This window comes from Aureobasidium namibiae, assembly GCF_000721765.1.
Source record: "Aureobasidium namibiae CBS 147.97 unplaced genomic scaffold scaffold_11, whole genome shotgun sequence".
Lineage (NCBI taxonomy): Eukaryota > Fungi > Ascomycota > Dothideomycetes > Dothideales > Saccotheciaceae > Aureobasidium > Aureobasidium namibiae.
Window position 1 is genome coordinate 530,891 of NW_013581198.1, and position 27,129 is coordinate 558,019.

The following is a 27,129-nucleotide window of genomic DNA, read 5'->3' on the forward strand; positions in this document are numbered from 1 at the left end:
GCGCGGATCGGCTGGGCTTGGGTTGCTCGGGCTTCCGGTACGCTTGATTACTATATTCTCGCAAACCAAAGTTGCTTTATTGCGCGCTGCAATCAACCGTCAAACAATCAGATTGGCATTCCACGGTCTCGGCTGATCTAGTGTCGTAAAGGAGAACAAAATGAAGCAAAGGAATGTAGGAGCTGATGAGTGGCAGCTCGGATGCTTTCTTTGAACCACTGTCTGACAGGTCTCGCGCGCCCCCCGCCGTCACGCACCACCCTGACTCTTTGTATGGGCCCCCCCCTTTGCTGCCACCAGCCTGGGAGCAACCTTAATCTCTGGACTGTCTTGCGCAAAATCATTCCAGCCTGCAACAGCGCCGCGGCACTGTAACGCCCTAGCTGCTGGCCGACCACAAATTCATGCCAACGTCTTCCTCGCAGTGAATCGTTACAAAGTCCAGACAAACCCCAATGGCCACCACTTTTCTCACCAAAAGCCACTGCCGTCTTGTGCCTGCAACATTGAACCTGCACATCTTCTAACCCTGCGCCTCAATATACTCAGGTTGCACGACATGGATGCTAGTTCATGTACTCTGCGGTTACAGGAGCCGCCTCTTGGTCGCTCGCAATATCCAGCGACTTGGCCCACGTCTTTGATACCATACACATCTTGATCTGACTCAGTCACTCTGTTGCTTCTTCTGTGCTCCACCAAGCCGTCTTCTATGCGGCTCGCAGATCGTGCCTGCAACGTGTGCTGATCAGGGTCGCGCGATGCAAAAAGCCCCTGATGCCACCATGCAACCACAGCCGCCCATTCTTCTGATTCGTTTTCCAAGATTGCGACTCTCTTTTCAAAAAAGATCTGCGGAACTGTGGAAAGAAAAGAAAAACCCGTGTCTCAACCAGTTCCACTTCTCTGGAGAAGGAGTCGGTGCGCGCGGTAGAGAGTCGCGCATCCGGCATTTCTCAAAACTCTCCTCTTGAAACACTTTGGCTAGCGCCCACCTGAAACGCCCAAATCCGTCCATCCTGATTTGCCGCTACCCTCCACAAATCCTGCGAGATCCGTGTTTGTCAATGCTGTCCCTCTCCGGACTCCAGCCACTTGTATGAGATCAACGAGGTACAGCAGCGATTAGTGTCATGAATGCTACATATCTGAATGGACATCAAATCAGCCTGTTGTGTTTGACGTGACCATGATCTCCGTTACAACTTACATGCCTGCAGAAAAGATCCATTCGCGTGCGGTCAAGACATGCCTTATATCCATGATAGAGCAAAGTATCCAGAGCCCCATACTGCACACAACAATGGCAAGAACACGGCAAAGAAAGCTAGGCATCACTGCAAAAGCCAGAAACGGTAAGAGTAGCAGTACGGGCAGACCGGCTGTCACTGCTGTCATCGCTGGCGTCTCAATTCTTCTGCGTTCAAGCACGAATAGGTCTTTGTCGTGCTTGAGAAAACTCGCTTCTGCCATGTCGACAGGTCGATGACTAGTCATCCACTCACGATATCGTTTTATCTCTGCTTCTGGCGGTCTACGCAACTCCTTGGTGGCATTGCAATAAACCTCCACAGCACGATCTGCCTCACATGATCAGCTACCACACTGCCCCCTCCACACAAAAAAAAACAGAACAGAACTTACGATATCTCTCCAACTTCACAAAAATCTCTCCCAACACAAATTTCCTTCTGAACATCAACTCACTATCCTGCGGCAAAATTCTTGCTTCCGCGCGTCGAGAAGCAGGCTTGGATTTGCCCTCAGAGACAACCAAGCTTACTTGAGATATCCATTCATCTAGATTCCGAAGTTCTTCTTCGTACTCGCAGATTTCGTCTTGGAGATAGAGGAGTAGACGATGGTGCAGGTGCTCGAAACTGCGGTACATGGGTCGTGCTCCGATGCTGCCATCTGTCAATTTGGCGGCGAGAAGTTCGTAGCCTTCCAGAGTGGTCTTGTTGAGATCTGGGAAGCCGGATGCTGGAGGAGTTGGCGGTGGTATCGAGGCTTGAGGTGGCCGTACGGAGCGTATGGCTGTATTGTTGTCGTATGCGAAAGTTGCTGGTTGGGCTTGTGGAGTTGAAGGGTACATTTGTGGCCAGTATGGGCCTGGTGTTGACATGGGACCTCCGAAGTTGGGGGCAACGGGTCTCTGTTGAGATGCAATGTGTCCACGAAGAGCTTCCATCTGATCCTCAAGTCTGATATTGGACCGAGGACTCTGAGGCAATGGAACTGCTCTCGTGTTGATCATAGAATGCGCAACTTGAGCTCCAGGCTGTTGGAAGAGCGATACGCCCAAACGGATTGGAGCAGGTGTAGGGCGACCTGCTCCTTGACTCCAGGCATCCTCGCTCTGCTGACCAGTCCAACCACTATTCTGAGGCGGAGGCATGGTTGGAGGGGATTGTGGAGATTTTGAGGCCTCAGGCGAACCGTACACTGAGCGCATAGACAGAGGTGAAGGCAAGGAAGCCGAGCCATCAGTCTTCAACAACGGTGGTCTACCAGCGTTCTCTGGAGTCATTGGACCTTGCAATTGCGCTGGAAAGACATGTTGATATGGTTGGCTCTGACGTTCCACGTTCTCGGAAGCCTTTGGCGAGGAAGAACTCCATTGCTCGCTAGCTCCATTTGCTTCGGCAGACGATTGCTGATGCTCTTGGTTATGAGGCATCTCACTCGCACCAAGCCTCCCAGACACGCCTGTAGCTTCAGAAGACGTAGTAAGTATTGATGAAGCATTCGTACGCGATGTCTCGTCCACCACAGTCTTCTTGGAATGGCCGACATCGCCAGGCACTTTGCGAGGACCATGTCTCCTCATCAGCATTGGTTCCCCGTTGACTGTAGTAGTGTTCGATAAGCGTCTCCCAGCCTTTGTGACCTTGAACGGCACACGCTGTAGCACATTTGGCAAAGCTTGCTGCTGGTTTTCGCGTTCGTCTTGTGCTGGGGTAGCTTCTTTTTGTAGGGCTGAAGCACTTTCATCTATATCTGACCATACTTCGGATTCTGAACGCGATACTTTTCTGCCAGCTTGAGCGTGGAGAGAAGGTAGCTCTGTTGAAGGTTCTTGTGCCGAAGCTGATGGGGTCGATATCGGGGATACTGGTGTTGATCCCGATGTTGGAGTGTTGGTTGTATGAGGCTATGTTTGATTTTTGGTGAGTGTCCCTCTGATGTAGGTCGGGAAAGAGGGGCAGATGAAACCCACCATTTTGGCGCGCACGAGCGACGGCACTTCCAAGCCGTAGATCTTCTGCTCTTGTTGCTTCCGACTTCAGCTTCCTCGGCCTCAATATCCTTCAAGGTAACTGCTGTCATAGGCTTGTGTGTTCGACACTTGTACCTAAGCAGAGTACTCGAGACAGATGAGAAAGATGGCAAGTCATGATTGCAAAAAACGTGGACTTGTTTGCCAGAGAGCAAAAAAATGGTGGGTGGATGAAAGCTGGTCCTGTGCAACCAGAGGCTTTCCAGTAGACTGGTTGCATCTGGTCGCGTGCATGATCGGGCATTTGCTGTGTTGGCGGCCGATATATCCAATAGATGAATGACGCGGGTGAAGTTGGGCCGAGTAGGTATATTGATTATTAGAGAGCGAAGAGCTCGAAGAGGAATTAGATGATCGCGGTCAAGAATTTGAATGAGAGTTGAGACCTCATCCTCTCTCACGGATGGCTGAGATGTCTGCGTGACTTCCAAGATTGTTCGTTTGAGGGACCGTCTTTGGGAGTGCTCTCACTGAGTTTGCGAGAGAATCATCTTCCCATACCTCCCTCCTCAACAATCTATCCCCACGTGAACAAGATATGACTCTTACCTAGCCATGGACTGTGTCTGACACTTCTTGTCCTCGCTCTGAGAAAACACAGGATTGAAATGTTGACCACGAAAGTGTCATCCGTCCAATCACCGGACTGCGATAAGGAGGGGCAACGAGAAAGAAGAATATTGGCTATTATTCAACCCATAAGTAGGTACTGCCTATCATAAAACAACCGTAACACATAACATCAGTGCCAACGCCAACGCTAAATCGACCGCAGCCATCTTTGACGCTTTTGCGACACCATATACACACTCTCACCGTCTGAGCACTCTCTATAGCAGAGTGTCACCAAGACCGCAACGGACAATGGAGATACCGGCACGAACGGTCTCGCTAGCACCGTGCGACTCAAGGCTAGGGTTGACCTCGACCAAGTCCAAAGCAACAAGACTGCCGGTCTCGTGAACGCACTCGGCGATGAAGTCACCCTCACGCAGAGTCAAACCACCACGGACGGGGGTGCCAGTGCTGGGTGCCCACATGGGGTCGAGCGAGTCAATGTCGAAGGACAAGTGGATGGGAGTGTCGCTACCGATCCAACCAAGAGCCATGTCCATGACTTTGCCAATGCCGTGTCTGTGAATGGATAATCAGCATCATTGTATGCTTCGAGAGCAAAAGACCAGACTTACCTGTCGATGTCGTGCATGGAGAAGGCCTTGATGTTGTGCTCACGAAGGATCTTCTTCTCGCCGCGGTCGATGTCTCTCAGACCAATGTAGACGAGCTTCTTGACGCTAATGCGCTGGTCGTCCTTGATCCAACCGAAGCAGTCCTCCTTGTCTTCCTTGGCCAAGCCGGACAGGAAAGCAACGGGCATGCCGTGAATGTTTCCACTGTCCGAAGTCTCGGGAGTGTTGATATCTGCGTGTGCATCGACCCAGATGACGGCCATCTCTCTGCCAGTTCTTTCTCTGATGGCCTTGGCTGTGCCGGAAATGGTGCCAATGGCAATGGAGTGGTCACCGCCAAGAGTCAGGACGAAGCGGCCCTCGCGAGCGTGCTCGTAGACCTGCTCGCTGAGCTTCCGGGTGACAGCACTGACAGCGCGAGGGTTCTTCATGCCGCGGTAATCGGGATCTTCCTTGGGCATGATGTCGGCGTATTGGTGGACTTCACCATCGTAGTGTACGTTGAACTCGAGCTCTTCTCTCAGCTGGTCAACAAGACCGGACTCAATCAGAGCCATGGGAGCAGCATCGACGCCAGTCTTGCCCTGCCGAGGATGTCAGACAAAATTCTTCTATTCAGGACTTTTTGTTTACCCACCTGGCCTCCGCAGAAGCCTACAGCAACAAGGCCCAATTCGTTGCGGGAAGGCAAGAACTTGGGCTGAAGAGTTGGTGCGTCCATTGCGAGTGTGAGTTTGAGGTGGTAGGGCTCGAGTGGCTCGTAGAAAGAAGAAATAGGATGTAATAAAGATTTGGGAGTTAGGACAGCGAGGTATCACAGAAGAGGGTAGAGATGGAACAAAGAGATGGGAAGAAAGAGAAACAGCGAGCTTTTCAACAAGCCCAGCTGACCCGTTGAAATCATCTTCGTGGCCTTTTGCAATCGCCAAAACGTAAATCGCGGTTGCAACTGTACTTAGCGGTATGAAGCAACAGAAGGTGACCGCTAAGTGCAGGTCTACACGGCGAGAAGTTAGGTCTCGGTGGAAGCAGACCTCGCACGGACAACGCGGCCTGGCGCCGGGTTTCTGATCGCAATCTTCATTACGAAGCCGAAACAAGCTTATCGCATTCTATGGAGTCTGGGGATGAGATAGATGTCAAGGTATGACGAGGCTATGACTGTGTTCCTTTTGAAGCAGTAAGAAACTTCGACGAGGATAACGTGAGGTACCTTGCAGTCGCACATCCATGTGCTTGATATTAACACAGCGATCAATAACTGCCAAGAATTGGGTTCGGAGTATGGCTTGCTCTGTCTCCGAGCGCTCAACAATCCGATCTTTCCGAGGCCTTAAGCAAGACTCGTAATGTTCAAGAATTAATAACCACGAGTCCATCTGCTTGTAGAGCACTGAATAATCCGTACCTGAGTTTGGAATACGAGATTTCGCCGCAAGACTTCGATCAAGTGTCTGCTACAGAGTCACGCGCAAGACCAGTTTCGTTGGTATGCATTTTCTGAACCGACTATGCCCTCCACACAGTCTCACTGAAACATAATATCGGACCTCGGCCAAGAGCTCATTCGAGACATGAAGAACTGAAATCAGAAGTACCAGTTTCAAACTCATCAAATCCATGGGAATAACAGGCTTCTCTAGCGTCTTGAGCATTGCGACTTTGGTTAGCAGATGTGATTTCTCTACTGGAGAGACAGTTCTCGTAAGAAGATACAAGCAATGAAGTGTCGATAGACTCTATCGAAAACGACGCATGCATGATGCATGGGAAACTCTAGGTTGGCTCCGAAGCAAGATGGATATGCCTTATGCAGATATCCGTATAGCGGGTGGCCGCAGACAAACGTAGCTACGCAGTGTACACTGTGGACTTTCAGCTCGCTCTTGTGTGGGACGTCGCTCAGCGCAGGAGGATTGTTTGAGGATGAGTGGATACAGAGCCCTGAGTGAGATGAGGCTTGTGCAATATAAGCAAGAAAGCTCCCTAGAGAAGATGGTATGCGGAGATGTCGGCATGTGCTTGGATATGCAGGGCGATGGGCGGGCGCATGTGAAAGAGAGAAAGTCAGTGGGATGTGACGAAGCGTGGACCGTCTGGGAGTCCTCGCTCGCCAACGGGGGTGCAGTTGGCGCCCCTTTCAGACGCAAAGCGGGTCCTACTCCTAGTGCGGTGATTATTGTGGGTGTCGAAGCAGCATGATTTGAATATACCACGCCGTCTGATCTCCATTGACGAGCTCGACTGGCACGATTGGCGCGGGAAAGACGAAGCAGCCTTGGTGATCGACGTGTCTGAGCAGCAGCGACTCTGACCATCGACGACACGATCACCTCCAATCCAGCCTGCCACCACTCCGAGGCGTCCCTTGGTCAACAAGCATTCATCCACCATCCATTGCTGTCCAATCCTCGACACGATCCGACACGACACGAATATATCCATTACACAAGCCAATCGCCATGCACTGAACGACAAACGATACACAGGAGCCCCAGTCCTTCCCAGCATGCTCCGTACAAGCGCAGCGCAATCTGGCGACGCAATCCATGCCCGCCCCCATGACCAGCGACAACAACACCGGCATGACCGCCGATACTACCAACCATACGACACATCCGCTCTTGGTCAACGCGCCCCTTCGCCGGGCGGAGACTCGGTCCTGACAGTCCGCATTCCTGGTCACCAAAACCAACATGACCAACACGATCACACTCGCCGCCAAAGCGTCCTTCATGACCGGGGTCCCAGCGACGCTTCAAACTGGTCGCACACCGAGAGAAACGGACATGGATTAGCCAACCTGAACCGATGGTCACACTCGACCGCCTCCAGCATAGCATCCATCGACACTCCACCTACTGCAGTTAAGCACTCGCAGCCTCAGACCAATTCGTCCACCCACGGCTTCCACACGGGCTCGATTTGGGCTCGTCGCAATGTCTCTGATGCTCAAATGTCTCCCGACGACGTATCACCACGAAACATTGCATACCAGCGTCCTCCGCCTATGCAGAGTCCCGAGTACCATCGCCGCCGCGTCCCTCGCTTCGAGAAACCCCTTCCGCCGCGCATGTCCATCTCCAACCACTCACCCAACGACGAAGTCCAATTGACCGCCGCCACCTTTACACCCTCGAGCGCTGGTCTGCTCACACCCAATAGCTACATCGGCTCCGACTATTTTGGGACCACTGCCTCTGCCTCGAGCAGCTACGACAGGTCCCCACAGCAACTACCTCCACGTACTTCGTCGCGCCAGAACGGCTCCATGTCGAGATATGATGTCAGTCCTGCTGAAAGTAGCTCGGGAAGAGGCAAAGACAAGGACAAGAAGACAATGCTGTCAAAGGCCCTGGAAAAGGCAAACACTGCCGTCTTGTTGGACAATGCTATGAACTATGAAGGCGCCCTTGAAGCATACCAGGACGCCTGCTATCTACTCGAGAATGTTCTGGACCGCACATATACTATCGATGATCGCCGAAAACTCGATGCTATCCGTGACACTTATACCATGCGCATCGATGAGCTCGTACAGATTCGATTGACCACTCAGACGACAAGGAAAGACAAACAGCTTCCCCCGAGACCAATGAGCAATGAGTCCCTGGTATCCGCGATATCTGGCCCAGACCGCAGCTCGGCCATCATCGAGACTGCCACATTGACTCGCATTATCGATGCTCCGCCTTCTACCAATGTCTCAGCTTTACCGTCGCCCATGGATGGCCCACAGACTTCCTTCCTGGCTGTATCACCTGGTCCTGGACCACGTACTTCATTCTTGACTAGTGCCATCCAAGAGGTTGAAGGCACTTCTTCTCCTGGTGCTTTCTTGGGCCCATTGTGGGAGCGTGAGCGATCCAGGTCTCCTTTCAGAGACTCTACTTTCAGTCACGAAACCGCTCGACCTTACGATCTCGAACCTGCTTTCATGCCGCGACCTCTAACTCCTCGAGGATATAATGAACACGAAGAACCTATCGAGCTTGACTCAAGACCTACCACAGCAGAGTCGATGGACATTCATCCAAACACCGACCCGGTATCATGGTTAGACACGATAGACGAGTCTGGGTCATCTGGCTCTCCATCCAATACCACCACATCTACACGCTCACGTTCGTCTTCAGTACAACAAAGGTTCCCCAGGCGAGGGCTACACCGTAGAGACATCAGTGGTGCGCACAGTCAAGCTAGCCTTGACTTCGACGCTGCTTTCGATGCTGCAGTTGAAGCCGCTTACGAAGATGGCTACGAGATCAACGATGAGTTTCTTGTAGACCATGTGCCTATTCAGCATAACCAGACATCCTTCGACTCAGATCTAAATGTACCTTCGGCTTCTTCATTGGGCCACTACAATTCATTCGATGGCCAACTCGATGATGACGAGGCAGAAGAAGAACGAATTCTGGCAGACATTACCAATGATTATATAGATCACGGCTTCAACTTTGACATACAATCCAAATCTGCACTACCGCGACAGTCTGATTCAAGTGCATCCTCTGGCCGCACATATCAGAGCTCACAAGTTTCCAATCGGGCGACTGCAGGCACTTCGCTATCAACTGTTGCAGAAAACGCTGTCTCCCGACATACTCCATCTTCATCCTTAGCCACCGATATTTCCAAAGCATCACCCGAGCAGATCAGCGGAGCTCAGCAGACGACTACTCCAAGCCGACGAGTTGCGGGTCCCAACTTCAAACAACTCAAAATCGAAACTTCGCGCAAGCCCACACTCAGGTCGCGCGGTTACACAAATACCGAGCCCAAGGAAGTGGTTGACGAAGCTGGTGCAGAGGACGAAGCAGATGCAGATCGTCGCATCTCAGAGGTTCCTAGCTTACGTCGTGTGGAGGCAGCGCTTGCATCGCCCTATCACATGCGATCTGCCGCTTCAGACACAGCAACGTCAATGTCTCTGGACAGCCTCCCAGAGAATGGAGATGTCCTCAATAGCAGCTACCGTTCGCCCAGGCCAAGGATGTTCCGTGGCAGAAACAAGTCCTCGCTCAGTCTTCGAGAGACAGGAGGCTTTATCTCAGAAGAGACTGATACCGCCCCAGCTTCTCCTATGTCAGCCTTTCCGGGTGGAGAAGCACCGCCTTTCAAGAGGTACATCACACCGCCTGGAGGTCCTATGTCTTCTGCACGTACTACAGATTTGGCTTCTGGCGGTCATCATATCTTCGAAGGTTTCCTCAACCCTCCTAACCAACCTCCATCACCTGGCGCAGACGACTCATGTTCCCCATCATCTCTCGAACCCTGTCCAGAGCCGACAATATTACGGCCTTTCTGGATGCTTCGATGCATTGCTGGCGTTCTCAACCAACCCCGCGGCGGTTTCCTGACCACTCGATTGTTTGTGCCTCGTCAGATCTGGATGAATCGTAGTGTCAAGTTCAAGAGCGTCGAGGACAAGATTGCCAACTGCGATCTGTTGACAGCCGCACTGGGAAAGCTGTCAAAGGTCGACACTTACGACGCAGATGCAGTTTTAGAAGAGCTTCAAGGGTTTGAAGAGGTGATGGAGCGCGTCCAAGCCGCACTGATCAAGCGACTTGGTAGTGAAGTCGGTGTACAGGCTCTGAGTGCGCTCTTCAAGGATGCGCCAGTACCAATTGATAGTACCGGCACCACTGCCGAGACTCGCGAGGCAAAGCCAAACAAGAGCTACCTAAGCTCTTGGCGCAAACTCCGAGGCAAGAACTCCTCAAGCGGCGTCACTATTCCTCTAAACAGCAGCCGTACAGACAAGGAAGTCGCCAACATGGCCAGCGTCCCCATGACTAGCTTTGTCCCCATTGACAAGCGCACTGCACACAGACAAACCTTGTCCAAGGAAGCTACCACTTTCGAAGGCCCACACAAAGAGTACATGAACAGTGTTTCTCGTCTCTGCGAAGCTGCACAAGTGCTTGACCAGGTCGCTCGCCAAGTAGAAGATCCTGGGCTCAAGCACTCGTCGCCTACTCACATTGGACTTGAACTCAGTACGCGTCATGCTGCTGAATTCTTTGGCTTCTACATTTGTAGATTTGTGCTTGGGGATGTGACGTTGTTGATGGACAAGTATGTCAAGAGGAGTACCGAGTGGGTCATTGCATGATGTCTTTGCTACCTGGCAGCTAGCCAAGCCACCACCATTGTTTGTGTTTTCTGTTTCTTCTGGTATCTGTGTTTTAGCATACCCCATACGGTCATAGGTGACCTCCGTTGTTTGTATTTGATTCTTTCTCGCTGCAAGTTTTACATGTTCTGAAATCTAATATCCATGGGAAGGAGCGAAGGAAGGTCGGAGGGGGGAGTACTAGAGTAGCGGTGAAGGCGTAAAGAAGGCTCTCGATAAGCCCTCGCTGTATGAATTGTTTCACCTTTGTTCATTAAATGCCATATTGAACTCTTGAAGCACTTTATCCTTGTGCCTTTCGTCAGGACATGTGTGCCGGGCAGTGACTTGTGCATTCCGCTCACCACCGCCCGCCAAGATCACAAGCACAGACCACTTCCGCTCCGCTCTTCCATCGCAGCGCATCGCAAGTCGAACAAGCAGCGCAGCCACAAAAAGATACCCTTACCATCTCTAACCACGTCACAGCAAATCCACAACAATGGCCAAGAAAGGTATTGCCACCAATCCCAATTCACTACGCCCACTCTGTGTTGTGAGGATCGAGTTGGCTAAACGCAAATCGCAACAAACAGCAAAATCCCGCACCATCGCCGTCCGCCTCATCTCCATGGCCCTGACCGGCTACTACAAGACGCTCGTGCGACCTCGTCAACACAGACCGTTGAGTATGCTCAAATACGATCCTGTCGGTACGTTTTTCTACACTCCACCCGAGGCGTCAACTATCTTCCCGCGTGATTGCGAAAAAGAGAGGGAGCGTGTTACGATTGCGATCGAGAAGAGATGGCGTGTGAACAAAGAGGGGAGGATACCTAAGCGCGCAAGAGGAAGAAACAGAATTCTGTTAAAAGACGAGGACAAGGAAGATGTTGGGAGAGGGGTGCAAAGAGAAAGATCCCCCCCCAACACAAAGGACAGAAAGATGAAAAGACACATGCAAGAGAAGACAAGATGTGGAAAGATAGGGTCGAGCAAGCCGAGAAGAACAAAGGAAACAGACTGTGGCAGCAAAGGGACCAATGCAAAGGCAGAATGGCGAAATTTCACATACACAGAAAGAAGATGGAACAAACTCGCTGGACGAGAGTCGCAAAGGAAACAAACGCGTCGAAGGATCGAATGCTAACTCGTCGTTCTCTACAGTCAAGAAGAAGGTTCTCTTCCTCGAGGCCAAGCGCGGTGGCTCAAAGTAATTGCATCAGTTGCTTTGGAGGAACGACCAAAACGAAAGCGACATCGCCTCGGAAACACCACCGCGTCCGATCAATGGATCGGTTGCCATATTTCAAACCTGTCGAGGATACCAGGGTCACTTTTTATTTCGGAGTCTGGGAAGAGCATGGGAACAGGCGTTTTTGGTTCATCGACATTATCAGCAAAACGATGCCCGGTTCAGGGGCCCATGTACAAAATGTATCATAACTCATACAATCTTCTTATGGAAGCCATGTTCTTGAGCAACTCATTCCTCCTTAAGCTATACCCGAGCAATCGTTTCCCGTCAGCAACCATCCTTGAGGTCCCTTGCATACCGCGTTCCGATCCACCATTTCATAAATCATACCAGCATAGAATGTTGTTTCACACTTCCGTCGTCTTTTTCTCGCAGCTCGTTGTTCGTAACAATCCATTCTCAACGACGAGATTGTGGACCGGTCATCTCATGGTCGAAGCGACTCACCATGTTCTGTTCCTTGTCTGTAATGCTTTGTCAGATGTGTTGTGAGAAATTACGACATTATCTCTTACTGGTTCTACTGGAACGGCGTCTCTGAGACCCTGGTATTGCAGATGACGTCTGAGAGCGGCGAGGTGTCGCGGCAGCGTTGCGTTGGCCAGCAGGAGCTGTAACAGAAGCTGCACTCTCTGTGCGTTGTCTTTTGTTGGTCTTTGGACCTTGAGGAGCTGATCGCTTCTGAGGGCTGCGACTGCCGCTGCTACTGCCACGGACCGAGCTGCTGGGAGCCGAGTGATCATCCTCGTCATCGCCTTCTTCTTCTGCATCCGGAACATCAAAGCTAATGCTTTTGCCTTTGCTGCTACCTCCAAGCTTGAAGTTGCGAGGTCCGCTGCTCAGTGCTGACACCTTTTTCTGCACTCGTGGAGTAGCTGCTGGTCCTTTTGGAAGTTCAGGCATTTTGATGGGCTGCAGAGCTTCCGGTTTGCTCTGTCTCGGCTGACTTTCAGGTCTGGGTGTGAGCTTCCTACCCGTACCTTGTAGGTTCTTGCCACCCGGCTTCATAGGTGTCTCGAATGCATGTGAGCCTACAGCCAGATCACTGAAGATGCCCAGACCTATTGACTGCTGCTGAGACTGCGGCTCAACATCCTGAGATTGCTGCTGAGACTCCTGCGCACGTTCTTGACTCTGTGACTGTTCCCATCCAAGATAAGCTGCGCTTCTGTAACTCTCACCAAGGTTACGAACTTCACTCAGAGACGAGGAAGATGAGCCATGCTCAGAAGGTCGGACTTGTGTCTCTGCCTGTCTTTGGTTGTTCTGGCTCCTGAACGTGACTCCCTCGGCAGTCAAGACTTCCTGTGAACCGAGGCTGAAGGCTCTTTGAGCCTCTGATTGTGAGCTGTTGGGTCTCGAAGTTGGCTTCGGGAATGACAGCTGTGAGTTGTTCATGTCTAGCATCTCGTCGTCTTCCTGTGGAGAGCTGTGTCGGCGAGTGTCGTAGCTGTTGCTCCTTGAGTCGCGGAAAGGTCCGAAGATAGAGGGACCTGTGCTTCTTGGCTGTGTACTTTCGAGAACGTTGTTCGTCGGCTGAGTTTCACTTGAAGACGCAGTTGAGCTGGTAGGCTTCGAGACCGAACGACCGCTTCTGTTCACGACCTTTCTGCCTGTCTTCGTCGATGGTGCAGACGTCTGGTCTTGAACGTCTTTTTGTGGCTGAGAATTGGGAATCTGAACAGCAGCTGCGATAGCTTTGGCATGATCCTGCTTCAGGTTCTCGATGTCTTGCTTCAGTTTCTCGTTTTCTTGCTTCAGCTGCTCAGTATCAGAGTGCTTCTGGCGAGCGACCTCTTGGTGTTGGGTATGACGTTCGTCCATTTCCTTGAGGCGATGGTCGGCATTCTCTGATTGTTGTCGTAGGCCAGAGATCTCTTTCTGTCGCTGTTCGGCTTCATCCTGGGAACGCTTTTCAAGATCGCGAAATCTGGTCTCGACGGCAAGCTTGGCAGAGTTGACTTCTCTCAGGCGGACCTCCATGGCTTTCAATCGGTCCTGGGCATCTTGAGACTTGCGAGATGCATCTTCCTGGACGGTCTTGACAGTCGCCTCTCCAGAACGCTTTACTTCTGCAAGTTCTTGCTCCAAGGCCTTGATATTATCGTGCGCAGCAGTGCTCTTTTCGTTGAGAGTTTGTATTTGAGCGTCTCTCTGTTGCAACTCTTGTGCTCCTTCCTCTAAGGAGGTTTCGGCTGACTGACGTGATTGGTCAAGGTCTTGCTGCAGTTGCTCAAGCAGACGACTCGCTTCAAGGCTTTGATCGGTTAGACGCTCGATCTCTGTTTCCTTTTGCTGCATGTCTTCTGCCCAAGCGGCCGGGCTGCGATTGCCATAGTCATGCTTCACGCGATCGAGCTGAGCCTGCAATTCTTTGATGTTGTCTTCCCTGACTGCAAGATCTCGATCGACTTCCTCTTTCATCTTCTGTAGCTTCACTTGCTCGTTGTGAAAATCGATAGAAAGCGTGCGGACGTCGTTGTCTCGTTCAACTTTAGCCTTGTCGATTTGCTTCTGGGCCTATTCAAGGTTAGCAAGCCCATCGTCTCTGGGCAAAATCAGAAATCGCTTACTTCTGACTCAATCCTGGCTTTCTCTAGGCCAAAGTCGGGGACTGCATGTTGGGCATCCTCGAGCATTTTGGTAATTCCGCTGATCTGATCCTGATCGGGAGTCAGGATAGTTGACATTTGCTCTTCTCCAACAACTTACTTGAAGATCTCCCTTCTCGCGCTTTAGGGCACTACTCTGCTCTACCATCGATGTGATAGTAGCTAGACTCTCAATCTTCTCGTTCTTCAACTTCTCAAGCTCCTGCTTCAAGTTGCTCTCAGACGTGGTGAGTTCCAACAACTTGGCTTTGTCGGCCTCAGCAGATGCCTTTTCCGACTCCAGGCTGGCATTGGAAGATTGAAGTTCGTCGATCCTCTTCCTGAAGCCAGATTCGGCATTGCTCTTGTTGAGCAGGTCTTCTTCAAGCTTCGCGATTTTCTCCTTGCTCGACTCCAACCTCTGTTCCTCTTCAACCATACGCTCTCGTAAAGCAGTATTCATTGCTGTGAGCCCATCCAGTTTTCTGAATTGAGACTTGATGGCGTCGAGAGCTGCAACGACCTGGTTCTCACCCTCTGTGCGAGTCTTCGAGATTGAAACATTGGCGTGCTTCAGTTCTCCAAGGTGTTTCTCGAATCTGGAGTATCTTGTCAGTGCTTAAATATGCGATTGTGCAACAACGCACTCACCCTAGTGAAAGGTTCTCTACGGACGTCTTCATCACCTCCATGTTTGTTCCAGAAGAACGAATTTGGTCCAAGATGACCGTGCTCTCTTTCTTCATCTGCTCGAGAAGATCCTGGGAGGCCTTACTTGACGAAGTGCTTTGTTTGATGAAGGCCGTAAATTCGCTCAAGCGATCGTTGATCTTGTTAATGCATCTATTGAGCATCTCTTCCGTGGAGTTTCTTGCTGTCTGGAAGGATTGGAGACGCTCATCGAAAGCATCTTGGCGTGACTTTTCCTGAGCAAGAGATTCAAACGCTTCACGAAGACGTTTCTCGAGATCGGATTTGTCACCTTTCAGTTTCTTGATAGCCACTTGTTGCTCTTTGGCAAGGCGAAAGATTTTGGCCTTCAAGTCGGACACTCTTGCGATCTGCGGTGGAACGCTAGTGACAACGCCTCGGTCGGCGAGAAGCTGGGATTTGAGCCCTCGGATCTCCTCGTTGTAGGCGGCCTTGATCTCGTGAAGTCTCTTGAGGTCTTTGCCTAAGCCATTGTGGAAAGTGGCAAGGGTATTGAACTGTTCGGTCAGCTCAGAGCGCTTTGCAAGACTGGCTTTGAGCTGTGCACATTCGACTTCGAGTTTCGACTTGTGGCGATTGGCTTTGTCCAGAGCTTCCTGTTTGGCAGCAAGACTTTTCACCCAGTCCTGCTTTTCCTGCAGCTGCTCTTGTTCTTTCATATACTCAGCAAGCTGATACAGTTGTGCGGCTGTGTATGAAGAAGAGTTTGAGGTTCGTGCGGTAGAACCAGACTGGAGAGGCTTTCTCTTGATCTTAGTCACTCTCGGTGGACCAGAGCGGTTTGTTCCATGAAGGGGTTGTTGTGCATCTATAGGTGTAGGCAGCGACGTGTCTGCAGGGGTTGGTGGATGCTGTATGTTTTGATCAACACTGGTTGACGGCATATCGTGAACAGTTTCAGCAGGTGGTCCAGAAGCGACTGACTGTTTCGCTTTCACCGGATGAGGCTCCTCGATAGCACAATCGTCCTCAATGCTTTGCTGATCTTCGAGAGATTGCTGTCTTGGAAACGGGTCTTGCTTTCCATCGTGATCCTGGTGACTACCTGGGTGCCGGGCCTTCATGGGAAGCTGTTCTTCCGATGTGATCCGGTGGCCTCCATGAGAATCGTTGTAGACAAGCTGTGCCTTCAAGACTTCACCACCTCTGTTGCTTCCGGGCAATTCACCTGGCACAACAGTGTCTTGCATTGAGATATCGGCGGAGTTGACATGTGTTACCTTGGGCTGGACAAGGGCCTCTTCTTCGACGTCCGTGTCTTGCTGCTCAGCGCCCTCGGAGACAATTCGCTGTGAAGTCACGGCAGGTACAGCTGACTTCGGATCTTTGAGGTTGAATATGTCCTCTGTATCAGAGGCAGAGTTAGGGAGAACTTCTGCATTCTTGACGCCTGCGATGTGCGTGGGGGGTGTTCCTGCAGGAGAGCCACGTCTGGTAGAGGGTCTGGTGTGGTCTTGAACAGGTCCATCCAAGACTCGAGTATGGTCATGAGATCGAACCATTGAGGCATTGGGCCGAGCAGAACTGCCATATGGGTCAGCAAGTGCGGCATGTCATCTGCAAAAAGAAAGCTCACCTCTGGCGCCTAGGCTGCTTTTGTGGAGGCTTTGGTCGTGTGTGAGGAGTCGAGGAAACCTTCTGGACCTGAGCACCGGGGGAGTTCTGGGACAAGGATGAGCCTGGTGGCTGCACTTCTTTCCGGAGGTCGACAGGCGCTTGAAGATTTAATGTCAGCCAGGAACTCAGCCAAGGTAGTAGTCGCGACAGACCTTGTGAAGCCAGAGCAGGTGAGGGTCCTTGTTGAGCACTACGGGCCGAGACTTGGTGTTCTTGATTCGACTTCTCGAACGAAGGAGGGAAGACAGCTTGACTCGAATGGTCGGCCTGGCTTGACTGAGAGTTGCCTAAAACATGTGCAGGTGGCGCCCTCTTTCCATAGGCGAAGCAAGGTTCAAACTCAGACTCGGTGGGAGGCTTCACAAATGTTCTTGTTTGAACGGCGAACTCTGCGGTGGAAAGAGGAGCAGAACATTTTTCGATGACATCTGCGTCATCACGATCAAGTTCACCGGCCCTGCTGCTGGGTCTGCTACTCAGGCCGCTTGTTGAGGGGCGGTCATCAGGTTGTTGATTAGAGCGAATGGCAACCTCTGTGCCAGACTTGGTGGGAATGCTGACAGTCTGTAAGCTCTCGTGGTATGGCGATTCGGCCATGCTGTCAGAGTTTGGGTCGTCGGACGGATCAGCTCTGGTCATTTGGCTGAGAGTACTGTATGTTCTAGGCTGGCTTGACTCGGGCATGGCTGTAATGGGACGTGGCCGCCCACCTTCGAAGACCGCAATACTAACAAGGAAGATGGCAGTACGAGAGATGAGTGAGTGGCTGAGTGAGTGGGTCGAGGGGAGAGGCGGAGGAGCATAACAGATAGGAACGCGTCAAGTGCCATGTGCCCTCACAAGGAAGGAGCTGCCCTCTGCTTGTCGCATGGCTCAGTGGTCGTCATGAACCATGTGATTCGTTTTATCCACTTGTACAGACCTGTGTAGTCGGTGTTCATTTCACTCGCTGATAGCTCTGTCGCAAGCTTTCTGAAGCAATTCGACTTTGATCTTCCCATAATCACCTACTCAATACGTGTCGCAGACATCTCTTGTAAAAGCACATCACGATCCTGGACTCCTGCAGCCAGGCTCTTGCCAGTGTCTCGGATTATCAAATACAATACCCACTGTTTGTCAAGGTGGGAGTCAGGTTCAAGCCGGACGATGCTCTGGAAGGAAGAAGGAAGACAGGTGTTGGCTTGGCAGGGCTTTATTAACTCCGTCCATGATATTAGTCCACGTCGAACAGTAAACATTGAAGCAATTCCATGTCTTCAAGCTCGATGCAATAACCCTAGCCAGCCTCATAAACACCTGATAGATCCCGTCACACGCGACTGGAGATAGCCCTGTTATGGCTGACTCGCTATATGAACTTTTGGCGCCATACTTCGATCAGCCAACGCCAGCGTCCACAACCTCCGACTCGATACCTCTACTCACAGATTCTACAACAAATGCCTATCTAGCTCGATTGCCAACTCTCTCGCTACAATCTCTAACTACCACCGAGCCTTCATACCTCAATGCCGCAACCCAATCGAGTCTGCGCTCCTTGCAGGCACTTTCCAAGCGCTCGCATCGCTCTGTCGTTACTGCGACCGACCACCTCTCGAACCTCTCTACCCTGCTACCCTCACTATACACACAGTCGAAAGAGTTAGAAGATGCATTGCCAGTCTTGGAGTCGGCCGCCACAAGTTTTGCGACCAAATATGACAGAAACACCGAGAACGCCGTACTCGACAGGAGGAAAAGAGCCATGTTGCTGAGCAGAAATGTGGATAGGGTCAGCGATGTCATGGAACTACCGACATTGTTGTCCACTGCTATTAGCTCCTCGTCAGCTGCCGTCACACAAGGCACTGGAGGCGCAGCTGCCTCTGGCTATGCTTCTGCTCTTGACTTGCATGCACATGTCAAACGTCTGAGGACATTGTATCCGGATTCAGATCTAGTAGGAGATATATCACGACAAGCTGATGATGAAATCCAGAACCTCGTCACTGTTCTTATCAATGGTCTACAGAACCCTGCCCTCAAGCTTGCTGGAGCGATGCGCATGATCGGCTGGCTTCGACGTGTCGCTCCTGAACTTGCTGATGATACGTACAGCAGCGTTCATGGTCAAGCAAGAGGCAGAACCTTAGGCGCTGCGACAGGGGAAGGTTCATTGGGTGCACTTTTCTTGGTGTGTAGGCTGGGCACATTACGGCGGACGCTTGAAGCATTGGATCCATTGAAAGACCTTGCGGATCAAGAGACGAGTCGCCGGTCAGAAAACAGTGCCAACCAAGAAGCCTGGGTGGGAGGAGCGCAAACCGAACGCTACTTGAAGAGATACGTTGAGGTTTTCCGTGAGCAGAGCTTCGCCATCATCTCAATGTACAAGAGCATATTTCCCTCAGCGTTACCGATTCCGGGAATGGCTGGGTCAGACTTCACATCCCCTGCCGGCACACCGACACAAACTACGAGTATTCCGGAAGATGCGACAACATCGTATTTCGACGCCGACGACGACAAAGCCCCATCAGCACTCGCGACTTTTGCACCACACCTGGTCGACATGTTGTCTGAGACCTTACGCGTCTACATGCCGAATATCTCGGAAAGGTCGTCAAGGGACAGCTTGCTCACTCAAGTGCTATATTGCGCAAGCTCTTTAGGCAGACTGGGTGCAGACTTTGGGTTAATGCTGGCCCTCCTCGAAGGCGAGCTGGATGAGGAAGACGAAGATGGTGAGGCCGTGCACATAGACGAGGATCAACATGAATGGGTACAAGTCATGAAAAAGCACAGAGTGCAAGCTAGTAGACTAGAAATCCTGGCGAGCGGAGTTGGATCTGGGCGGAAGACGAGTGCCAGTCTTGACTCTCGCAGGCCTTCCGCCGTTACCGGGTAGAGAATGACAGATGACAGAAGGGCGCTCGCTTGCCCACCTCCCCAGTCTTGCATGGTGTTTGATCGAGCTTTGCCGTCTTTGCCGATCCGTTTGAGACTCATGAGAATTCATATCCCGTGAATCAGTGGACGTACAACGATCGTCTCTATCGGTGCGGATGTCCGGATTATACCAAGAACAGATAGGCAAAGGATCAAGCATGTGATGCCTTGGCTGTTGAGCGAGCCTGAGTCCTCCAACTTGGCGGCGAGGTCGATGTCGATGAAGATTCAAGAAGTGGCTGGTGGTTGCGGGAGTGGCTTGCAGGGGAGCCGCGATCCGCGTCATACTTGATATTCTTCATTTTTTTCCCCCGACCTCAACCCAAGTGCCGAGTACAACGATCAAGGATATCATGATTGATCAGCAAATTGCGCGTTTGTACAGTGCACGCGACACAAAATCGATATTCATAAGCCTACGAAGTTTTGTAGCACATGTTTCATCGTCTGGAGATGACAATCATCTTATACATGTAAACCAGGGGAAAGGTGGGTCAGTGAAGTCGGGATGCGCATGTCCGTCGTTTGTCTGCCGCGCGGCCGTGGTCGACTGCATCTGTGGTATCGATATCATGGCAAGTCCGTCTCAAATACACGGGATGCAGGAGGAGGTGACGCGGTCATGTAGGTGTGTGGCCAAGTTGTCTTGCTCCATAACTCGTCACCCAAGACCTAACTCGCCTATCCGAACTGCTTGTTATTCTCAGTGCCTGCCTTCCATTGTTGTTTTTAATTGTATTTCTTTCAAAATTTGATTCTTTGCGCCAACTCGCCTCTTTCATCAATACTCCTATCTAGGATCAATTGTCTTATTCCTGGTCTACAACCACAACACACCAACCACATTAATATATGCTCGCTTGAACCATCATACAGCAAGTCGGATTGCCTCAACTACCCCACAATTCGCGATGAAAGGATCAAATGCTCTGTTCCTTGCCAGTATCGTTCACACCTGCACACTGGCATTCGATGTGGCAACGGAAGCGATTTTTGACCCTGATGATGGAGAGGCGTGGGAGTTGAACTATGGTTACTATCCATATCGGTCTTACCAAACCACCGATCTCATCTCACCAGAGTTCAGACATATGGTCGATTCACCCGAGTGCCACGACGATCGATATACATTCTTTACACCTCGAGGGTTCTCCATTTCAGCACCAGGACCTATGATTGTGGACAGTCACGGCGAACTAATCTGGGCAAAGAGTACGGAAGGGCAAGCGTACGACTTCAAGGTGCAGGAGTACAAAGGCGAACAGTTTTTGACGTATTGGCAAGGTGACGACAAGGTTCGAGGCCATGGCGCTGGAGACTTCTACATGGTATGCGCTGTTTGACACCTAGTATTGACCAACCGCTGATGACACTAGCTCAATTCTGGTTACCAAGAAGTACACAAAATCTCAGCTCTCAACGGTCTGGCAGCCGACCTCCATGAACTCGTTATCACGCCTCAGGGCACAGCGCTACTCACCGTCTATGATATCTACCAGCGCGACTTGAGCGAGCTCCGCAACTTTGAAGAGTGGGAGGAAGACCCGCACTACATCTGGGACAGTCTGTTCCAGGAGATCGACATCGAGACTAACGAGTTGCTATTCCAATGGCGTGCGTCGGATCACTACTCTATCGGTGAGACTTTCAAGGCAATAGGAGGTGCAGGCATACGGAATGAGCCTTTTGACTGGTATCACATCAACTCTGTGCAGAAAGATGAATTTGACAACTATCTGGTCTCTGCCCGCTACACTCACACCATAACCTATATCAACGGCACTTCTGGCGACATCATTTGGATCTTAGGAGGCAAGCGCAACATGTTCAAGGACCTTGACAACGGCTTTGCCACAAACTTTGCCTGGCAGCACGACGCTCGTTTCCATGCAAAGACAGAGTTTCCTGAACTCTTCCACGAGGATATCGCACTCCACGGGAGCAGTAAAGAGGTTGATGGTCTTACGAAACAGCTTATCACACTCTTTGACAACAGCGCAGAAGATGTTGAGCACACTCTTGACTCGTCTCGTGGACTTCTCCTCGAAGTGACATATCCTTCTGCACATCTGCCATCATTCCAGCCTGATCTTGCTAAACGCGATGCTGCTCAAGACCAGGACGATAGGTACTCGGCAAAGGTCGTCAGATCGTACGACCATCCTCAGGGTCCTTTATCGACCAGTCAAGGGTCGTTACAGGTGATACCGTCCGCTGATGATAAGAAAGACTCCAAAGTGTTCGTCGGCTATGGATACAACGCCCTTTTCTCTGAGTACAGTGCGGATGGCAACCTGCTGTGTGACAACCACTTCGCAACCAACTACTCATGGGGAAGCGGTCAAGTTCAATCTTATCGCTCTTTCAAGTTCCCCTGGACTGGTCGCCCTGTTGATCCGCCCACCGCAGTTTTGTCCGCAAATGGTCAAGTCTACGTGAGCTGGAATGGAGCCACTGAGGTCGGAGGTTACGTTCTCCAGCATACCCGCAAATTCCCTGCCCCAGAGAATGCTTGGAAGAATGTCCTTCATATCGACAAAACCGGCTTCGAGAGTGTCATTGATATCGAGGACGCTGAGCTGCTACGATACATTCGCATCAAGGCGGTCGACAAGAACGGTGTGATGCTAGGCGTGTCAAGGGAAATTGATATGGGCTGGAGTGCTGTTCTGACTAGCTCTGTGCCACAACTGAACACTGCTGACATCGGACCCATCAAGCTGGTCATGTTGATCTGCATCAACGTCGCTATTGTATTTGTTATGTACGAGCTCTGCAGACGTCTCTGGACATGGCGCCAGACTCGCAAATGGCGGCAAAGAAGGGGCATTCGTCTGCTCTCTGATGCATAGAGCTGGGCTGTGACATTATTTTCTTTTGTCTTATTGCATAGCGATGCCAGCATAGAACGTTCTTATGTGGAAGGTATTGGGGTTGGTTTGGCGTATCTTTTCTCCATTCTTGGACCTTCTATAGCGGATACCCTTCTCTTTTTCGAGTTGTTCAATGAATATATTTCATCACACTTTCGTGTCCTTTGGTGCTCGAGATGTCGTACTATGGAGTGCCATGCCTTATGACTGCCCTATCGAAGTTGAAGTGCCCAGTATACGTGACAGCCAGCATGTTGCCGATAGCCTCTCAACGACCCTTTCCTCTCGGTTCACGGGGGTGATCCACCGAGTTGTGCTCTTCGGGCAATTACATCCGCTATCGTCCTGCAGTCGCCATAGCCTTCAGGCATTACCTCGTCCCAGCTCGCTTTGGTATAACCTAGTAGTAAAGGCATAGTCAGCATATCTCTTGTACAAAGATGATAAAGATACAAACGACAGATCAAAAGTCATCTGATGGCTTTTGACCTGTCTCATTTGTACCTTTGCCTCACGAACAAGTGTGACAGGTGAATGTTCCTGGATCGGTCCACCATAACTTCGAGCCGTTGTTGCGTGACATTCCACAGCTTGAACACGTATGTTTTATCCCTTGATTATACAGGAGAGGTCGATGTGATTTCCAAGGGAGATCGCGAAACCAGGTGTAGCGAAACACCCAGTTATAAAGAACCGTCCTCCTAGCGTATGGCTCCCGTGTGTTTCGATATCCGACCTTTCGCAGCCGACTCTTCTCTTTAGTCCTTCTGCGAAACTCTGGATTCTGCCAATATCTATTGCGTTGCCGGGTCGCTTCTCTGAGGAGATACTGTTCATATTTTTCCGGATCTGCCTTGATTCTGGCATATTCCACTGCAGTTGGCAGATAATTAATACGGCAGGAAGAAAACAGGCGCGGTGATTGCATAGGCTCGACTGATTTTGGTCGTCGAACAACCGTATTACACAAAGTCGAAAGCATTATCTTGGACATGATCTGATGAATGGTGGAAAGACGAGCTGACTCTGATGCAACGCCAGTGTATTGATCAGTGACAGCGAGACTCTGGTTATCACAGCTCTGCTAGGTCAAAATGTCAGCTACAGTCACTGAGTTCTGGGTCTGCCCACTAGGGTCGTGTACCGTACCAAAGATTCTGTCCCTGATCAAGTTTTGCGATGATTGTGATTCTGAACGCTTCCAAAGTTCGCGATGGTGTCTTGTTTCGCGTGCGCGCACTGTCGGAGTTCAAGACGAAAGCGGTAACTCGGCGCGAAGGAGCCTTGTGGACAAAATGCTTGGTCGTCGGATTGCGACGAGACTGGCTTTGAACTTCTACATTCTCGACCTACTGAGATGCCAGATTGATAACCAACAGACATTCAAGATATACGTGCAACTGTATTTAGATATGTGCGTCTGTCTTTTTATCCTTGGCCACTGTAGATCGGATGTTACTCAGGACACGAAGGATTGGCTTTGATATATGGCCATACCAAGCCACGACCGGCCCGTGAAATTAGCGACCAATCGCTCGAAGCCTCAGCCTTGACAGGGCTGACTTGTCAATCCAAGGGCGCGCCCTCAAAAAGAGTCACAGGCATCTAGGTACTCAACGGTAAGCAAAAGTCAATGGTCTGACATCCTCCTTGTTTTGCTATTCTCTGTCTGGCCGTACGCCCTATACTTTCCTCTTTCATGATTCTTGACATCCTGTGACACTTTCCTTTTCTCACTGTACGCCCTTCGCAACATGTCAATGTCGGCTTTGCAAGAAGAAGCCGAGCTTGGCGAATTCTTCGACTTCCAGAACGCCGTCTCGGATGGCGGTAGCATGCAAACCAGCAGTGTCATCGCTGATTCGAGTCATCTTTCTCAAAATGCAGAGAGGTTAGCTCATTGACAAGCTGCCCATCTACACACATCCCATCTAACACCAGGCTCAGCGATCTCTACAGCAACACAAATCTCCCCGACTTCGGCAGCGAGGAAGCTGAGGCAGCGGCATACAGCAACTTCTCCAAATGGATTCCTCGATTCATCCAACCTGATCACCAATGTACTTATTGTTACGAGAACAAGCTCAACTGCTTCCTGAGTTATGGAAAGGTCACATGTACTGCTTGTGTGAGTAGTGTCATGTGCTTCATCATCCACGAACTTGCTGACAGTTTGCTCCAAGGACACTCTCTTCAGACCGTGTAGCTTTGTCAAGCCTCATGCTCACAATGCAGATGGAACTCCTGAGCAGGAGCCGTTGAAGGGTCTCATCGACACACTGCATCCTATAGGAGAGGATTCTTGCCAAGAACAAGGCAAGTTGACTGGCGTCCGATCACTCAAATCAATGCCAGACAAGAAGTCCAACAGTCGCTTCTCAAAAACTGCTGTCAAGGTCTTGAGAAACTGGCTGGATGAACATCAAGCGAACCCCTACCCCACTGAGGAGGAGAAAGAACAGTTGGGTCGCACGACTGGATTACGACTTGCACAGATCAACACATGGCTTGCCAACGCTCGACGCAGAGGCAAGGTCGGTGTCAAGAGCAAAGCTACCATGGACGGTTTACCACACTCGACCACTACTTCGCAACCGCCGACAGCTGCTATTGGTATTCCTGGCGCCAGAGAGATTGAGATCAACAAGTGGTCTGACATGAACCCTCTGGAGCGATGGAAGCACTCGCCCCCCCAGAACGAACCTGCTCCCTTCAATGCTATCGCCGACGCTTTGGGCCGCCGAGATTTGCCTGATTATGCAGAGGAACCAAGCTCCACATCGACCTTTGGTTGGCAAGGTCTTGAGTCGAGTCAGGACGACTCGTCGTTCTCTCACAACAGGGCAGGCTCCGTAACGTCCCAAGAAAAGTCTACGTCCAACTCAGCTGCATCATCTGCGGCATGGTCAGGCTCGCGCGAATCGTGGGGATCAGGATCATTCCACTCGTTTGGAAGCAGTCTCAACGGCAGAAAAGAACGACGACGTCGTCGAAAGATGCCTGGTCCTGTTTTGAAGAAGCCATCGAACGACAAGAATGTCAAGAAAGACAGAATCTTCCAATGCACATTCTGCACAGATGACTTTACGACAAAGTACGATTGGCAAAGGCATGAAAAGACACTGCACCTGTCTTTGGAGAAGTATATATGCTGTCCGCTAGGGCCCGAGACTTTGGACCCCGCCACAGGCCGTACTGTCTGCTCTTACTGCCATGCACCAGAGCCAACAAAAGATCACATCGAGTCTCACAACCACCGCCAATGCCTTGACAAGGGATTCGCGGGAAGAACGTTCTATCGCAAGGATCATTTGCGACAACATCTCCGACTTGTGCACGAAATGAAACTTCTGCCTCATATGGAAGACTGGAAGACAACTCTAACAAATGTCAACAGCAGATGTGGTTTTTGCACTAAGAGATTCAGCGTATGGTCGGAGCGCAATGATCATTTGGCAGCACATTTCAAAGACGGGGCTAAGATGAGTGACTGGAAAGGCTGTCGAGGCTTCGATCCAGCGATCGCCGCTCTTGTCAACAGCGCCATGCCGCCCTACCTAATCGGACTCGAGGGAACCTCAGTCAACCCGTATTCTGCCACATCCCCCATGAAGTGCATGACACTCCAGACACATCTCGATGCTGGAGGCGCCCCGACCACATGCTGGGAAATATTGACCGTACGGCTTGGAAAATTTGCAAAAGAGCAGACGGATAAAGGCGTCATCTTGACCGATGAAATGCTTCAGAAACAGGCACGACGCATCTTGTACGACTCCGATGATGCCTGGGACAACACTGCAGCTGACAGCCCCGAATGGCTTGACTTGTTCAAGAGAGCCCACGCGCTAGACTATATTCCAACCGAGGTATCAGGCGTAGGCAAGAATATCCCCGAAGATCTCGAGTTATACACAGATCTGGGTATCAGAGTGCCCTTCAGCGTACAAGTAGCACGCGGTATGTCGCTTGACTACTTGCCAGCTGGTCTACCAACGATAGGAGGGTATGCAGAGCTCTCTGATGCGATGATTCCTCATGAACGAGCGACATTGATTGAGGGCCTGGGTACGGGACACAACGTTGGCACCATTTCCGCTTCTGGCAGATCATCGCTGTCGCAGCCATCGCCACAACAAGGCTCCAACTCTGCTACACCGGTGACTTATCAGAGCCATGGCTCGACGCCTTTGCAACTCGACACGCCCCAAGGAATCAGCTCAAACAATCTTTCAGACCAAGAGATTGATGCTATCTTGGCAGAAGCAGGCTACCAAGCGCCTCACCAACTCAGCGCGGGCGATCTCGCACGACAACACAATGCAGAACTAGCCGAGAAGCACGGTCTGTCTTCCATAACACCAGAAGAGGCTCAAGAGCAACTCGCTGAGTTGAATGCCGCCATGGCTGTACTTACCGAGCAAGCCGCCTCATACGATGCACCGCTTTCCGGCCACTCGTCAGATACAATGGACTTTACAAACATGAGCATAGACGCAGAGCTTTCGGAATTCATCAACTCGACAACTACATCGAGTCCTGATGACTTGCTTG

The 27,129-nt window shown here is 51.1% G+C and overlaps 11 protein-coding genes across 11 annotated transcripts; 6 read left to right on the forward strand and 5 right to left on the reverse strand.

The window, feature by feature from the left end:
* Positions 1 to 1,105: 1,105 nt before the first annotated feature.
* M436DRAFT_48982 (uncharacterized protein) lies at positions 1,106 to 2,830 on the reverse strand (the record flags this gene model as incomplete). The annotated part of the gene is made up of 3 exons (XM_013570641.1): positions 1,106 to 1,148; positions 1,211 to 1,580; positions 1,645 to 2,830. 3 exons carry the CDS (start codon positions 2,828 to 2,830, stop codon positions 1,106 to 1,108), a joined length of 1,599 nt encoding a protein of 532 aa, XP_013426095.1.
* Positions 2,831 to 4,110: 1,280 nt separating this feature from the next.
* M436DRAFT_49111 (Ureohydrolase) lies at positions 4,111 to 5,191 on the reverse strand (the record flags this gene model as incomplete). Its single annotated transcript, XM_013570674.1, has 3 exons — positions 4,111 to 4,414; positions 4,471 to 5,054; positions 5,108 to 5,191. The coding sequence occupies 3 exons, from the start codon at positions 5,189 to 5,191 to the stop codon at positions 4,111 to 4,113; spliced, it is 972 nt and encodes a 323-aa protein (XP_013426128.1).
* A 4,431-nt stretch (positions 5,192 to 9,622) lies between these two features.
* M436DRAFT_49680 (uncharacterized protein) lies at positions 9,623 to 10,594 on the forward strand (the record flags this gene model as incomplete). The annotated part of the gene is made up of 1 exon (XM_013570787.1): positions 9,623 to 10,594. One exon carries the CDS (start codon positions 9,623 to 9,625, stop codon positions 10,592 to 10,594), a length of 972 nt encoding a protein of 323 aa, XP_013426241.1.
* A 502-nt stretch (positions 10,595 to 11,096) lies between these two features.
* M436DRAFT_73828 (uncharacterized protein) lies at positions 11,097 to 11,811 on the forward strand (the record flags this gene model as incomplete). Its single annotated transcript, XM_013570969.1, has 3 exons — positions 11,097 to 11,109; positions 11,191 to 11,307; positions 11,762 to 11,811. 3 exons carry the CDS (start codon positions 11,097 to 11,099, stop codon positions 11,809 to 11,811), a joined length of 180 nt encoding a protein of 59 aa, XP_013426423.1.
* A 545-nt stretch (positions 11,812 to 12,356) lies between these two features.
* M436DRAFT_73829 (uncharacterized protein) lies at positions 12,357 to 14,276 on the reverse strand (the record flags this gene model as incomplete). Its single annotated transcript, XM_013570970.1, has 1 exon — positions 12,357 to 14,276. The coding sequence occupies one exon, from the start codon at positions 14,274 to 14,276 to the stop codon at positions 12,357 to 12,359; it is 1,920 nt and encodes a 639-aa protein (XP_013426424.1).
* An 814-nt stretch (positions 14,277 to 15,090) lies between these two features.
* Positions 15,091 to 16,422, reverse strand: M436DRAFT_25181 (uncharacterized protein; the record flags this gene model as incomplete). The annotated part of the gene is made up of 2 exons (XM_013570633.2): positions 15,091 to 16,199; positions 16,299 to 16,422. Coding segments are annotated over 2 exons (1,233 nt in total), but the record flags the coding sequence as incomplete, so codon positions are not given.
* A 1,688-nt stretch (positions 16,423 to 18,110) lies between these two features.
* M436DRAFT_64899 (Dor1-domain-containing protein) lies at positions 18,111 to 19,661 on the forward strand (the record flags this gene model as incomplete). The annotated part of the gene is made up of 1 exon (XM_013570882.1): positions 18,111 to 19,661. One exon carries the CDS (start codon positions 18,111 to 18,113, stop codon positions 19,659 to 19,661), a length of 1,551 nt encoding a protein of 516 aa, XP_013426336.1.
* Positions 19,662 to 20,613: 952 nt separating this feature from the next.
* M436DRAFT_49538 (uncharacterized protein) lies at positions 20,614 to 22,554 on the forward strand (the record flags this gene model as incomplete). Its single annotated transcript, XM_013570759.1, has 2 exons — positions 20,614 to 21,030; positions 21,079 to 22,554. The coding sequence occupies 2 exons, from the start codon at positions 20,614 to 20,616 to the stop codon at positions 22,552 to 22,554; spliced, it is 1,893 nt and encodes a 630-aa protein (XP_013426213.1).
* A 311-nt stretch (positions 22,555 to 22,865) lies between these two features.
* On the reverse strand, positions 22,866 to 23,503 carry M436DRAFT_49918 (uncharacterized protein; the record flags this gene model as incomplete). Its single annotated transcript, XM_013570833.1, has 2 exons — positions 22,866 to 22,975; positions 23,095 to 23,503. The coding sequence occupies 2 exons, from the start codon at positions 23,501 to 23,503 to the stop codon at positions 22,866 to 22,868; spliced, it is 519 nt and encodes a 172-aa protein (XP_013426287.1).
* A 1,420-nt stretch (positions 23,504 to 24,923) lies between these two features.
* M436DRAFT_49489 (uncharacterized protein) lies at positions 24,924 to 25,103 on the forward strand (the record flags this gene model as incomplete). Its single annotated transcript, XM_013570749.1, has 1 exon — positions 24,924 to 25,103. A coding segment is annotated over one exon (180 nt), but the record flags the coding sequence as incomplete, so codon positions are not given.
* A 30-nt stretch (positions 25,104 to 25,133) lies between these two features.
* M436DRAFT_49885 (uncharacterized protein) lies at positions 25,134 to 26,441 on the forward strand (the record flags this gene model as incomplete). The annotated part of the gene is made up of 2 exons (XM_013570826.1): positions 25,134 to 25,480; positions 25,535 to 26,441. Coding segments are annotated over 2 exons (1,254 nt in total), but the record flags the coding sequence as incomplete, so codon positions are not given.
* Between the last annotated feature and the right edge of the window lie 688 nt (positions 26,442 to 27,129).